Genomic DNA, 14,951 nt, shown 5'->3' on the forward strand with positions numbered 1-14,951 from the left:
TTCTTGTGCGTAGTATAGATTTCAGTTCTCAAAGCTCACTACTCAAGCGCATCCGAATCGACGCCGACAGATTTTTCGAGACCGGGCAGCTCGATGGAGGAGATGAAAGATGCTGGTTACTTGGGCGTTGGGGGAAATAGCAACTGCCTCGAGAGATACGTCCGGAGGAACAAGAAGTAGTGCGATGTGAGGGGAGTTCTCAGGAATGGAATAGAGTCGAGCGGGAATCGATTCCTCTGGAGTGACGAAGCCCATGAGCTGGGGATCGCGGGTAGTGTTTCAGTGGAACACGACAAACTTTCTTCAAGAAATTAAGCGGATGCGAGGAGAAGCTTTGGGGAAGACACTTACAGATTTGGACCCGCCTTTGGGGGCAGATCGAGTCGATCTCTTCTTGTCTTTGATTGAGTGAATGAACCATATCTGTGGGCATAACGTGACGAAGTGGTGAGTGCTCTCCGGTGCCGTAGGCTCGCAGTGAGATAGATCTAGGTCGTTCGTTCGATAAAGAATAGCGCAGACCAGAGGGGATGTCAAGAAGAAGAGTTTCGAACAGAACTTCGCCTCGACGAACTCAGCTATAACTTTTCTAATGATTGGATTCAGAGTGTTCGAGGTTCAAGTGCTGGAAAGAGTGCTGGCACATTTCCTCTTTGTAGTTCTAATTCACGAGAGTAAACCGAATGAAATCGACTGAATCTCCGTTCCGAAATGAGGGAGATTGCCATTGCCGAACATCAGACAAAACAGACCTCCTCCCGACCCTTCTCTCCGACCGTCGGGAAAGTTCAATTCGCTGACCAACGCCCGAGAACTCTGATTCGATGGAGGTCCGAAGCGCACATGTTCCCACTTTGTAAGCTCATTTTCCCTCCGCCCCTGCGGATTTTATCGAAATGGAATTTCGTGGTCAGTTCCACCAGCTTCCCCGATCGAGCGATTTCCGAACCTAAGTGATCACTCGAAGGAAGTCGAGTCTCTCGCCCCATTGTCCTCGGGTAAATGAAAAAGACAGCGATGAGAGGCTACGGGAGTTTCCATTATCGCCAATCGCTCTGCAAGCTATTCCCCCCTCCCCCACCTCTGAGTAAATTGTACGCTGGTCCATTCGATAAATGGAGAACTAGCGAAGTCTCTCATCCGAGGCGCCGCTCGGCTTGATTCTGATTCGAAGAGAGAGACATAGGGGCCGCTTGAGCTCCTTGACGTCTCTAATTCGGCGCTTGCGAATAAGAGCCCGCGCATATATGTACGTGTACTCGCGAGATCAACGGATCCGCTCAATCAGACGGGAAACGAATGTCGCCTAGCCGCAGCCCACTTGTCGTCCGTTGGGTGGAGTTCTTCCAACATTACATGGAAAGGTCGGGCTCTGTAAAAGTGATTACTGTCCGGGGTCAGTGGCGGGAGAGGGAGAAGACACCCGAGAAGCGACTCGTCTCGGAACGAATCCGAATGGAAACTCCGTCCTGTTCGCTCGTACCCGATTCACGAATCCTTCCCGCAGTTGGAACGAGCGGCAATATTCTTGCCTCTCGAATTTCCGAGAGCTGAAGAATGAGGTCTGAGGTCAGGGGGTAAAGAGGGACCATTCTCGTCCGGGTCGAAACCTCTAAATATTCCAACCCGGGCGAGAGACTCGATCAGCTCTCGTGGAGACGAAAACTTTCAAAAGAGTTGGGCTAGTATTTGGTCTCGACGATCTGTCTCGCTCGGGACTCGGGATTCTGTTGGGAAAGTAACTTTGTGCTGGAGCTCGGCCGATTATTCAATCTATATGAGTCGCCGAGCTTCCCGGATTAACATCGATTTGGATTATCGGACTGCTTGATCAAGTCAATTAGTCGAAATTCTAGGTGCGCGCAGATGGTTCCATGATGATGCGGAGGCTGTATAATCTCTGGGCTGGTAGGCAAGATTAGAGAAACTTCGCCCATAGTCGATCTAAATTAACGATACTCACGTGGGTGGACTGGGCAGGGGGACCTGGTGGATCTTCCATGTAGCTACGGACATGGAGTTCTCATCGGCTGCGTAACACCTCCAAAGACATTGAATTAGAGTAGCTGCGGGGACCCGCCGACGAATCATGTGTTTCTGCCGTTGCTGTTGCTGAACTTTCAGGGCGAACCCGGAACCTGTTCGAAATTCAACAGGAACGTAATTTAATCCGAGTCCTCGGAAACGAGCTTCCTCCATTGAATTGGTTCCGAAGCCTCATTGAGAGAATCTCAGCGGTGATCGAGGATTGTATACGCAGCGCTTTTCGGTAGGGAACCCCCCGATGAGAGGAACAAGATCCTTCGAGAGGTCGGGACCGACTCTTCTTTAATCGAGGATGAGCTCAATCGACGACCTCACATCTTTAGAGCCCGACGTGTAGAGATTATGGTTCCTCGCCCCCGCATGAGCGGTCTCCACGTCCTCTTCGAAGATTTCGGCCGTCTAGAGCGGCCTTGGAGCCCTAATAGCCGTAATTAGGCGTCTGAATCGAGCATGGTGCGGATATGGTCCACCTCTGAGACTGACAACCTTTGACCGCGAGCTCGAGACGGAACGCAACGTTTCGGAAAAACACTATCATTTCACTTCAGCACTAGCAAACACATTTCAGCATCACTCACCTAAAATTCCGGCAGGGAGGGCGAAAAACGAGATGCCCATAAGCGCACAGCACGATGCTATCAGCTTTCCGGGCCACGTGACGGGGACAGTGTCTCCGTATCCTACAGTACACAGTGTGATTACACCCCACCAGAGAGCGTCCGCAAAATTGCCAAACTTTGTTTTGTTCACTTCTTTTTCGGCAAGGTATACCAAAAACGAGCTAAAAATCAATCCTGAAAGGAAAAAAATCAGTGAATGAAGGACGTCCCGATACTTCGAGCATTCGGAAGGATTCCCGAAAAGCATGAGAACTCGGACCGGGGATTTCGATTGTATGAGTGAAACTTGAATGATTCGCAGTGTGTCCCGCGCTACTTGACCGAGAGGAGCACCCAGACCGTACCGAGTCTCATCCTCCCATAGAGGAAATTTTCGGGTCTGAACTTCGCACACCCGTAAGAAGACGAAGATTCGCGACGACATCATTGGATGAGAAGTACCGAGGCTTCAGGGAACCTGCATTTTCTCCGATGTGAATCGGCGAGGACCTCAAGCTCATCCTATTTTCGGAGTTGTCCCATGAATTAAAAGCAGTTGCCTACAATTTGTTGCGACACGAAAGAATTCCCCCACCATCGTTTCCTTTCCTCGAAAAAATTCGTCTCTCGACACTTTGGGGAGGTCGTAGCCGTCCGCTCGGCTCTCCAGCAAGAGAGGTCGATCGATCCAGTAGATCAGGATGTAGGCGCCCCATAGCAGACTCCTTGTCGCACGATCGGGCGCTGCAAATTTGATTGCTAGGACTTGGAAGATGTTGCACAGTGAGCGAGCACCATTCTTCTTTCCACCGTTCCCACGTCCGACGTGCGCTCAGCAAATGCACGGAGTGGAAATTCCCCTGCTGCCGGCACTCAAGCCGCGCCACGAAGTGTTTTCTAGACGGCTCCAACAAACAATTTCTCGAGTTCCTGCATGCGAGGCCAGCCGACGATATGCGCGGGAACGGATACGTCGATCGCGAGCTCACCTACTCGATCAAGCGATCGATTGAATCGGAGCTCCATTGACTCGTCGACCGGAGGGAGATGATACATCGCTGTTGCCTACACTTCGCACGTGAGTCAATGAAGTCAAGGGAACGTGTAACGTCCCCAAGGCTCTCCGGTGGACTTTGAGGCGACCTTCTCGCTGGGTTTCTCGGGGGCCACGTCGCAGGCTTTCCATCTCGATCTCGTTCGTAAGTCTTTCGACATCGAGGGTTTCGCTGTCGATGAAAAAGCTCCGATGGAACCGAGGATTCTCCTTTTCGGCAGCGGTGAGATTTCCTCGACCCCGTCGCCTGCTTGATGAGACCCGAAGCAGGCTTCGATTCACGGCGACATCGGTGTGCGCTGGAGAGGGCTTCGACAACTCGCTTCGTCATCGACGACTTCTTGGCAGGAAACATATTGCTCTACGGTTCGGCTTGATTGACGGCAAAGCCGATCTTGGACAACACACTGGACTCTCACAAGGTATTAACACATGCCGCTCTCAATAAATCATCGGATGATTGTTCAGCTCGGGGAGAGCACGGATCTACTACTGATTCCGTCGGTGATTTTTCCAAGTCACTCACAAAGGCCGCTAAACAAACACGGGACATCCCTTTAATATGACCGGAGGAGCGAACATTATCCTACACGAGAAAAGATTCGCCCTCGAACCGGTGTTTCCCGTTCTCTCAGCTCATCATGCCGTCGTTTCCATCATCGCACACGAGCATTACATTTCCACCGACAGCCAACCACTGAGGGCGAGCCGGCCGGAATAGGACGTGCCTTGGCAGTTCACAGGGCCGGCGACAAAACCGGCCCACGATTTCCTTAGCGATGGCGGAGCCGAGCCCTAAATTACAGGAAGCCTCGACGACGAAAGCATGAAAAATACCATCACTGGTTCCGGGAAACCTGCATTCGGACTTATCGGAATATCCAGACGCGTCCCTGGTACTCTCAGAGGAATCGATGTAAGGGCTCCCGAGAGGGCTCTAGCTCGAGTCGTTCTGAGGAAATGCAGCGCGATCAAAAACAAACGAACACCACGGTTGAAAGCGAAATTCCCGCGACACTCATCGCGAGCAGGTGAGCGACATAAAGGCCGTCGAGCCAAGTCGACGGAGGGAGATGAGAAACAAATGTTTGACCAGTTTTCAGGGCCCAGAGCAGCGCTGCCGATCATGGCGGCACCGCATAGGCAAATGCAGTTTCACGCTTCGGTTCAGGCGTTCGCTTCAAATGACCGCCGCTGCGACGAACGTTTCAGAGCGTCTTTGACCGGCGATGTGAAAACGCAGCCGGGAAGTTTCTTTCTGCTCCACAGCTCAGTCCTGCGCGTTCACAGCGAGCTGTCGGTGAAAAACTCTCGGAGTGCACATCACCCGAGCCCGGGAGTTTCGCTTATGCGAAATTCGACCCGCAAGCGAGCGTCGGTCCCCGCCGGCGCGCCGGACCCTCCACCGTGATTGTCTCGAGCAATTAGAGATGATCGGTGCAAGTCCGACTCCAGAGAGACACATCGCTGGCGATTTGAGATGGCACCACGGAGGAGTGCGGCTTTCCGACGCCGTCGACTCGATTCCCTGCCGAAGCTCAGTCTCATGTTTCTCTCGAAGTGAAAAAACATACGCAACGTACTAATGGAAGCCCGATACCATTCGTTCACCGATCGACCGACTGAGAGGCGGAACATTTGAAACAGAGAGAGGAGCCATCCATCTCAAATGGATAGCTAGATAAAGATTACTTGCGATAACCGAGTTTCGCTTGATGAGACTGCACAGCCACGAGCCTAGTGCCCGACAGCGGAAGGCTTTCAACGGATCCCAGTATCTCCGTCGCTTCTGGAGCATTCCCGCAGCCCTTGGAGGCGACAATCGTTTCCCGAGAAATCCTTGGAATCAGTGGGCGAGCGTCATCGAGACCGCTGCCACAAGGAATAGCACCGACGACCGTTCCTTTGTTTCTCTCTTAGACCGCTCTGTGGAAGCGGACCGTCTGTTCTAAATGAGAGAAGATCGAATCGGCTGCTCAGTCCCCAGCTGAAGAGAAATCGTTGCGCATTTCGGCAAAAGTCAAGCCGAAATCCGGGTCTCCCATTGTTACGCAGTCTCCGAGCTGTTGCTCAGAGAACGACACGCAACTTCCGCGCACCCTCCATATCTTCGGCCAGACGTGGGATGAGATTTGTTGTTGCCCAAGCAGCACATTTCCCCATATCGCGACGTGGGTAAACACCGGTATCTGCTTCGGAGTGGGTGAAAGTAGGGGGAAAACCGCCGTTTATCGTGGTGGAAGTTTTCTTCGGCATTGTGCGGCAAGCATTCAAATCTGACCCGGCGTCTAGTCAATCAATCCTGTTGCTCATACCTCGCGCAATAAGGCGGAGGTCGACAACAGCAGGAAGTAAGTCGGAAGTGCTCTGCCCGTCGTACATGATTGGTCCCGGGTAGGTCGAGAGATTCACGCCTGCAATTCGATCTCCGAGGTTGCTCGAAAGTGTTTTCCGCCGGGTGGGGACGTCTAGTCGACAGCAGTCAATAGGCAGTCAATCGTCATAGAAACGTCAGAGTCGAAGCTCGAGGTCGTCGGCTTGAGCAGATCGTGCCACAGCTATAGGAGTGAGTTTCCAAAGTATTGAGGGGGACCAGGAAAACTAGAGCAGACGAAGTTCTCAGACGAAATCATTGGAGGCGACTCGTGTATTCATTTCCGGTTCCCGATTGGGAATCCGTCATGTTTCCTCCCTAGGAGATGTATCGATTCCGATGGAGTATGCGAAGGTCATGTTACCAGTTTGAGAAACAGCGACGAACTCCCGAGTCTCCTCGAGAGTGAAGCATTCCGAGCGATCGCTTGAAATTTTATTCCGAGAAACCGGAACGCCTCCAAGGGCTCAAAGACTCAAAATCAAGGAGCTCATCCCCAGCTGCAATCAGAGCAGTCATGCGGGGGAACTTTGTGCACCGAGACAATAAAGACACGTTTAGCATTATCTTCATCGAGCAGATGCCGCGCTCGTCAGCAGCTTCTTCTCAAGCTCCGCTCGAATAATAAGACTCACGCGAGCTCCCACGCCTCCTCTGTCGCCTCTGCGTGAAAAGCCTCGTGATTTCCGCGGGGGGTCCACGTGGCTAGATCATCCTCTTGATCCTCACAAGTTTCTGTGGCGAGAGAAAACCGTCTTCGGTGATAAACGTCGAGGAAGAAAGGAATCCAGCGGAGCAACGTTTGCTCGAGCCCATCGGCTGATGGTGCTCCTCAGTATCATTTGCTGGCGCACACATTCGGGCGGTATCTCCACGATGCCTTCGGGCGTGCATTCCGCGCTTTTGTCTTGGCCGCGAATTTGCCTGCTCGATTTCTCGGAAGTCGAATCGGTGATAATGTATTCGACCGACCTCAGACGGACTGAACGGCAATGTCTTCTGGCTCCTGCACTTGAGAGCAGAAGCCAGAAAGGTGGTAGTAGAGTTCCCTGCTCTCGACTGCCGACAAGAGAGCGTCACTCGAGGTCGTCGAGAATCGTCCGATGGCTTTCGCACGAGTGGAACTCGAAAATTTCGTTATCGCTAAGCTTTTCGCGACTCGCCAACATCCTTGTTCGTCGTGGGACGACAGAGAGCGAGTCGAGCGCTCGATTCGGAGCTGCTCACTCGGTTTTGTAGACGGAAGGTGGCCACAGCTTGCTGAAGAGCATCCGTTCTCGTTAGGTGACTTCCGTTTCCGCTTTCCACCTCATTGCACCGATGGCTCTCCGCCGACGGTGGTGGCTTGTTTGGCTAACGTGGCCGTCTGCCTAGCTAACGGTTCTTAGTCGGTCGTTTCGTTTCGCTGCGGAGTCACATTAGCTTTTGAATGTAACCCATGACGCGGCAATGCACGGCCGATGTTGACGCAAGAATAGGCAGCCACCTGCGCTTCGTTTAGCCTGCATCACACCTTCGAGCTCCTCTTAGAAACTTCATTTTCCTGGTCGGTGTGTCCCGGTGATTTCCCTCAGAGATTGAGCTTGCAGGAGTTTCGCTCATTCACTTGTTGCGGGAAACGATACCGTTGGGAGTCGACCGCTCGTTGAGGGCTCGGGAACCAGCGGAACTCAGCCAGGTCGCCACTAAATCATAGCGATGAGCGGGAATCAGAAACTCTCCCGGGGAACTTCCCTGGAGTGTGTGGCTCATGGTGGAAGGAGGTTTTTCGGGCTTGTTAATTTCTCTCCAGTTTGCTAGTTTAATCTCCACGGAAGTTGCCACGGCGATCCGAGACTCCACTCGACTCAGGAGCGAGCATTTCCTCCGCATATTTCCTCAAAGTTGGTTGACGCCGAACTGAAACTCGGTCGCAAGCTCTGACGGCAGTCGACTTCGCCAGCTTCCCCGCCTCCGAGAGGGACCCAGCCCGAAGAAGTCAGTCGGAGTTCTTCCGGGATCCGTGAGCCCGCCAGCTTGCATCGAGAGGCGGGCGAGGGGCAAACGAAAGGAGACTTCATGAGTGTACGAGAAAGAATATGAGGAATTCGGGCTCCCTCTACGTAATCGGTTTCCGCCGTCCGCCGACGGGGAATGTCTCGGAGTTTCTTAGCTGGAATCTGCGCAAATTTTTCTCCCGTGTCTACGGCTGCGTCCGCTGCCCGTACCGGGCGAAGGCTATCACGGTGTCGTAGTAACGAAGTTTCATAGAATGCGGGAGCTCTACTCTCTCTTGGTGTGGGAGTTTGTCGACGGTCGCTCAGCGCGTCGACTTGACATGTTGCTGCAAAGCACCGCTGTCTGAGTTAACGAGATGGGGCAGCTGACTCCTCTCCAGTCCGAGTAACTTCAAGCCGTCTCGAATACGCCATGAGATAATGAGTGCGGTGAGCTCAGTCTCAAGGGATTTCAAATTGTCAACAGGAAACCCGCGAAAAACGAGTGAATGACTTAATCGATGAAGTGACAGTGAACGGAAGAGAAAATGTTTTCTCCGCGAATCGGAGACCTCCGTATCTGGACTAATGGCGGATCGCCGGGATTGGTTCTTTGTCGTTGTTTGCCAGCAAGCTGCCAATCTCACCGATTCAGACGCAATTCTCCGCGTGCTATTCCGACTTAAATTTCCCGCTTCGCAATGCGGAAGGGGCTTCGGGTGTGTACCGCGAGCCGTCTCCGGACGGTCGCCCTTCCGCTCGATGTATCGACCGATCGAATACTTGATTGACAAAGCCCAGCTTGCTCACAATGAGCGTCTAGTGGAATCCCGCGGAGGTTACTCCATCGTTAATTGGGAAGCGTCTCTGGCGGGGATTTGTTTCTCTATCCGTCAGAAGAGACGCATTGTTCTGCGAGACCCGACCTGTGCGATCGCTCAGGAACCTTCCGCTGCCTCAGCTGAGTCGGGGTAAACTTCGCAAGAGTGGCCGAGAAAAGTGAAACCGATTTCGCAGTTGCGCTCCGCAGGGAGACCCGATGCATTCCGGTTCCGAATGGAAAAGCCCAGTGGGAGAACGACCTCAGGCTTTGAGTAGTTGAGCAACGTTCCTGATAGGATCATTCGTCATTTCATTTGCTGTCTCGTCCTCGATGGGAGACGAAAGTTTTCAGCCCGGCTTCCAGACGCTTTGTTCTTCAATTAGGTTGTTTTTTTCCCGGTCAACGCGGTGGGTCCCGACCGAGAAAAAACGAATTCACCAAGCGTCCGCTTTGTCTGGCCGAGCCTTGTGCGAGCGCTCTCAGCTCTGTAGCGACTTAATACGAGACCTATGAAACGCACGCGGCGAACACACTGGTCGACATGAGCACGGACCGTTCGTCTATGTAAACATATTCAGGGCGGTGAGGAAGGCGCTGAGGGACGTCAAAAATGCAGTGATCACGTGACTGGAGCAAAGGTCAAAACACAGTCGGATCACTTGAAATCCTTCCCCTTTGGTACGCGTACCCGTGTGAGATCCGCATTCGTTGACTCGGGCGACGTCGACCGGCGTACGAAGGAACTCTCAAAACTAGACCAAGCACATTCACGTGAACAACTCCCGAGAGACATCCGGAACGGACGTATGTATGTTGTTTCATTTGGTGGAAGTCGATTCTTCTGGACGGCGGGCGAGCTTTCCCGCCGGAAGACAAGGGATTGCAGGGATCGAGAGGACAAAAATTCACGAATGAATCGCGATCCGGTGGGGAACAGGAACACGGGCCCCTAATGATAACGTCAAGGAGAGAGGAGCGACCCGTAGTTGCTCTGCGTATCGATGGCAGGGGGCTTCTCCGCTTTACGTTACTGTCGTATACGGTTTCTCAGCGAACCCGAACACTTCCCATCGAGTTCGTATCCACGGGTCTACTGGGTACGCTTTGTTCTCTTTGAACGTAATCGCTGCTCCTCTCGTTCAGTGAGCTAATTGAACCGAAGGAGGGAGACGGAGTTTGCATACGAAACGATCTTTATCCGCTTTCCACAGCAGGTGCGAACGACATCGAATCATTGAGCTCAACTGTGTCTCACTCAGCTTTTCGCGGAGCCAGCGACAGCCGCCGCGCCGCCTGGACTCGTATCGCCTGTCTGCGGCGTTCGATCAATCCTGCCCCGCGTAAGCGGCGGAACGAATCGACGGATATGCTTTCCGAGGCGAATCACTGGACGGGCGAGCCTTCAGGAGCCTTCGCGCCCAGCACGCGATCGCGAGCAGATTCCATCAGCCTCGGAACAATGCTTCAGGCTAGAAGTCCATCGTCCGTCTCGAGTCTCCGGTTTCGCTCTCTTTTCCTCCTGTCAGCTCTCCAACAGGGCGCATCGGGATTGTCGGCGAGACACGCGGCGTCTCGCTCGCGGCAAACCGGAGCCGAGTCGATGGTCTCGTTCCGAACAGATCTTAAAACACGTAAGAGCAGGGGTGCGGGGTTAACAATGAAACGCACATATAGTAAAATGAAAGAATTGTTTTTCAAGCGGAAAACGGAGTCTGAGCAGCTCTAGGCGAGCGAGCGAGGTTGCCGAACCGCATCCCGCATCTTTTATCCGGAAGGAGGCTCGGAATGGAACAGACGTCCAACGAATCCTCCATGTAGTGAAGAATTCGGCACGTGGCCGAGAAGGTCGCAAGTCGCGAGTCCTCCAAATATTCGCGGTGGAAAGAAGTTCTGCGGGGCGACGGGTGAGTCATAAAGAAAATAGAATTCCCGAGAAAGTTCTCGAAAAGTTTTATTGTTTTCCTCTCTGGTCTTGCCACGATCGTTCCGATTCGTCGCATCGTCCAAGAACATTCACGAGTTCACTTCACGTAGCGATGTTACGACAAACTCGACACAGAGCAGGAAAGGGTCGACAAATGCCCTTGTCGAACGACGTACGACGTCGACTCTGCGATCTCGACAAGGACCCCGAGGAGCTGCGCGACTGCTTGGGCGTACTGCACTCAAATTCATTGATGTCATCCTTCACTTGTTTCTCGGAATGGGGGGCATCGTGAAGTATGACTGCAGGGACGCTTTCATCGTTCGGGAGACGACGCAAATTCATATGAACAACACTCTGGAGATCAGACGCCGCAGCGGTGAATTTCTTCGGATGAATCATGGCAGTGCTCCGAAGGTTCATCTGGGTTGCTTGTGGAAAACTCTCCAAAGAAAGTTATCCGTACCCGAGAAGTTTAAACAGGGGGTGACCATAGCTCAGATGGCTTTCAACGGTTCCGGCCCGAGCGCTCTCCGGAACCTTGGTCAGGTCACCACAACGAGGGTCAGAGAGAAGGCGGAGGGGACCCGTGTTTCGGCGATAATTCTACTGCCGAGCGAACATATCGACGAGTCGTTGCCCTCTGCCTTTTTCCATCGGAACTGACTTCATCAACGGGGACGAGCTCTCGATGAGCGGTCATCAGAAGCTCATCGCGATTTCATCGTGTGTTGTGAGTTCGGCGGAATAACAATAGCCTCACCGCCGACCTACTCCAACTGAGGGAGAAGTATTATGGAAGTCCCCTATCTGCTTATCCCGACGATGCGTCGCGAGGCTTCGCGTGTCCGGCGTAGCGGGAAGTCGGTCGCCGCTCGGTCAGCGGGGTGAGTAAAGTGGCGTCTCTCGACTAGTGCTGGCGATTCAATTACGATGCGAGCCGTACTACTCAAGCTGAATATGTAAGCCGAGTGTTTATGTATCATCTCATCATCAGCGCGCGCAGGGTGTGGTCACCGGCTTGACAAATGGAAACGACCCCCGGGCCCATTATAGTTGTTGCTCTCAACAAACAGCAAACAATCCGATGGTCGAAGAAGAGCCGAGAGGGTTTTTTGTCCCCTATGGGAGATCACCAGCAGCAGCTCCGAGCTCCCTCCGTCGACCTCGACATAGACAGCGCGATGGCGGGCAAACATATAGCCAGACCGACATACGGATGGATCATGTCGTAACCGAGCCTCTCCGTAGCATGAAGATTAATCTAAGTCCCTCTGCCGTAGAGGGTGATCAACGGGAATATGAGGCCAGGGCCCAGTACTGCGTGTTCGATCCTTATTGCGTCGTCTTCGTAAGTTCCATCGAGGAGATGAAGAAACGATGCTCTGAATGTGAACACGATGTCTCTCGGTCCGTCTCCCACGCATCGCAAGCATGTATTTTCGAACTTCTGCTTCCATCAGTCGAGCTGGATCTCGCTTTCGAATTCCTCCAGCCCTCTAGACGAGAGACGGAACCGACTTGGTGATACTGAGCGTCAAATGAATATCCGAAGCGGGACCTACATACACATACGCGGAAATCGCATCCGAACCATAAAACTACGTTATCTATGAAAACGTATGGAGCGTTGACGCGAATTGCACGCCTTCGCTCAGTATTCACGAGCACCCGTCGCTCGCCATGCAGGTTAGCGAGCGAAGTCGTTGTGGATGTCGACGTCGCCTGCCGCAAGGGCAGCCATGATAGCTGTCCTTGCAGCGAAGTCCGCAGTGCACGTATTCGGCTGGTGACGCGGTATGATGATGATGACTGCATCGGTAGCGGTCTAGCTTGTTTCTAAGCCTCCACTCCACTTACCCAAAAAGCCGATGTACAAAGTGGTGATGAGCTCCTGACGATGGGCGTACACCACGGATCCGAGGAGCTTCCACGTTCCTCCTCGACGATCCATTCGAACCATACGAAGAATTTGGAAGAAACGCAAACCTCGAAGAGCGGAGGCTGCGAATTTTTGTGTCCCAAGAGCCAAAACAACTATCGATGCCACAATAACAACGATATCTGCAAAATTGAAGAGGAAACAATAATTCGTTAGCACTTAGCTCCAATTTGCAGCTCTGTAAGGGGAGAATCAATTCATGTCAAAATTAACTTCTTGATGGAAATGAGGTCGAGTCTGGTGACAAATCAACTAGTCTCTGAATGGGGTCCACACAGGGCAGAGGGAGCAAACATATGAATACGTTCGATGGGTCGGCTCCCAAACTCATACAGATTCCCAAGTTCCTACACTCGACGATCCGCTTGACCAATCGGTGTGGATTCCGTTCGGCCTTTCTTCCCCGCTCGTGGGCTCGCGGCAAGCTTGTCGTCTTCCCGAAGTATCCAAATGGTTCAGAGCTCGTGGCCAGGTCATGAGGAGGGTCATGCTTGAGGCCAGATGTCAAGTCAGCTCTTGCCGCGGATCCTGGTCCCGAGATATCGGTGCTCAACGTTTCCGGACAAATATCGTCGCGGCATCCCGGGAAGCGACTGAGTTCCTGTGTCGTCTTTAGACCTGGCCTTGGAATACGACTCGACATCCAATTAGAACCCAAACGATTATCCGATTCGATGCGCGCTCTCCCCAAAATGGACCAGCACAAGTCAGCAATTGTAATCTTACGCTGATTCCTCAACTGACTTCCTTATCAATGGCAAGAGCCTTTCAATTCCCATCAGCTTCTTACGAGAACTCAGAACAATGCCGGTCTCTTGATGAAATAGGTGGATAACGGGCTGCACCATTGTCCGAGACATCCAGAAGGCGCAGTTCTTCCTCGTGTGCCGTCCGAAGACGGGAATCCGAGGAAGAACTCAGAGTCTCGCTGGAGCTAGTCGAGAACGAGCTGAACGCGAATACGCCGACCGGCGGTAGGAGGACCGGATCGAGCTTCTCGGCGGGAAGGGATGAGCCGCCCTGGTCCACGGGGCAATCCTCAGAGGTCTGAGCCTGCGAGACAGCCATGACGAGCAATATACGTCATATATGTACATACAGCGCCCGACTCGGAGAATAACTCACATTAGACCGCAGTCGAGATACCGAAGCGACGATAGCACGAACATGAGATAGCCATCAAGTCTTATATGGACTTCGGCAATCTCCGGGCTTTATGGAGCAGAAGACTGCTTCGGGGAGCCGTTCGAGATTTATCTCCTCTGATGATTCGAAACGCTCATGATGACATCGTCCCGAGCAGAGTTTAGTTGACAGTTGTCCCGGAGCCGAGCGGAATCTCGAGTCTCCAGGGCTTCGATAGCCGTATGCTGATGAGTTGTAGGAACGACTTCTGCTCTTTTCTGCGAGGCTCAGCTATCCGAACGTGGGCCGTTCTCAGTTGGGGACTCGCTCCGATATTCGCCAATCGAGTCATAGGAAAGTACGATGAATACAAGAGTACGTCATCTACCGGCTCATCGGCAACAGGCATTGGCTTGCTTTGATCGGAGGATCCCTGTCCGACTCTTGTTTGTTCCCTTTTCCCTTTTTATCTTTCGCTCGTAGCCGTGCTCGGTCGCTCGTTCGCTCGTTTCGACGAATGACGTTTGTCTCGGAGCCAGAGGATCGTAATGAAAAGTAGACGGCACGTATCTCGCATAGCTATGCTCCGCCGGCCGTTGCCGGAGCGGCAGAGGTAAACAAGGAAGAGCAATCCCATTAGGAAGCCCTGTTCTATCCATCCGTTCAGCTCGTTCGCTCGGGCGCTCTTCCCGTTCATCGGTAGGTACGTCCATTAGCTTCGTCGTCTTTTGGCTTGTTTCGCACTCGAAATTTAATCGTCTTACGACCAACTCAATCCCACGGAAGGCCTTCCCGAGTCGAGGAGTACACGTAGACGACGGCCTCGAGGCCTCCCACTGACTGAATCGGTTGGCCATCAGCATACGTTCACCCCAATCGGGTTTCAAGTGTATCGAAGTGAACTTCTGACCCGAGCGGCATCAGCAAAAGGTCTGTTCGCTAGTCCCGTTGAGATGCGCGTCTGCTGCGATGTTGAGTGTAGTGAGCATTTGATAGAGATGGCGGAATGTTTTATTAGCAACGTTGATACATTATTTATATGGTTTTTCTCCGAAGATTGAGCCCGAACAAGCTTCCCGCCGGCGGTC

The 14,951-nt window shown here is 52.8% G+C and overlaps 1 protein-coding gene across 1 annotated transcript in view; it reads right to left on the reverse strand.

The window, feature by feature from the left end:
• KCNQ (KCNQ potassium channel) overlaps positions 1-14,951 on the reverse strand; it is a 92,178-nt gene that overhangs the window by 13,207 nt on the left and 64,020 nt on the right. The window contains exons 3-6 of the mRNA XM_029112903.1: positions 12,657-12,860; positions 2,625-2,840; positions 1,964-2,138; positions 352-423 (exon numbers count right to left, since the gene is read on the reverse strand). Of these exons, the coding sequence (XP_028968736.1) occupies positions 352-423; positions 1,964-2,138; positions 2,625-2,840; positions 12,657-12,860 (667 nt within the window). The remainder of the gene's footprint in view (positions 1-351; positions 424-1,963; positions 2,139-2,624; positions 2,841-12,656; positions 12,861-14,951) is intronic.

Source organism: Galendromus occidentalis, unplaced genomic scaffold (assembly GCF_000255335.2).
Source record: "Galendromus occidentalis unplaced genomic scaffold, Mocc_1.1 scf7180000077533, whole genome shotgun sequence".
NCBI classification, from domain to species: Eukaryota; Metazoa; Arthropoda; class Arachnida; order Mesostigmata; family Phytoseiidae; genus Galendromus; species Galendromus occidentalis.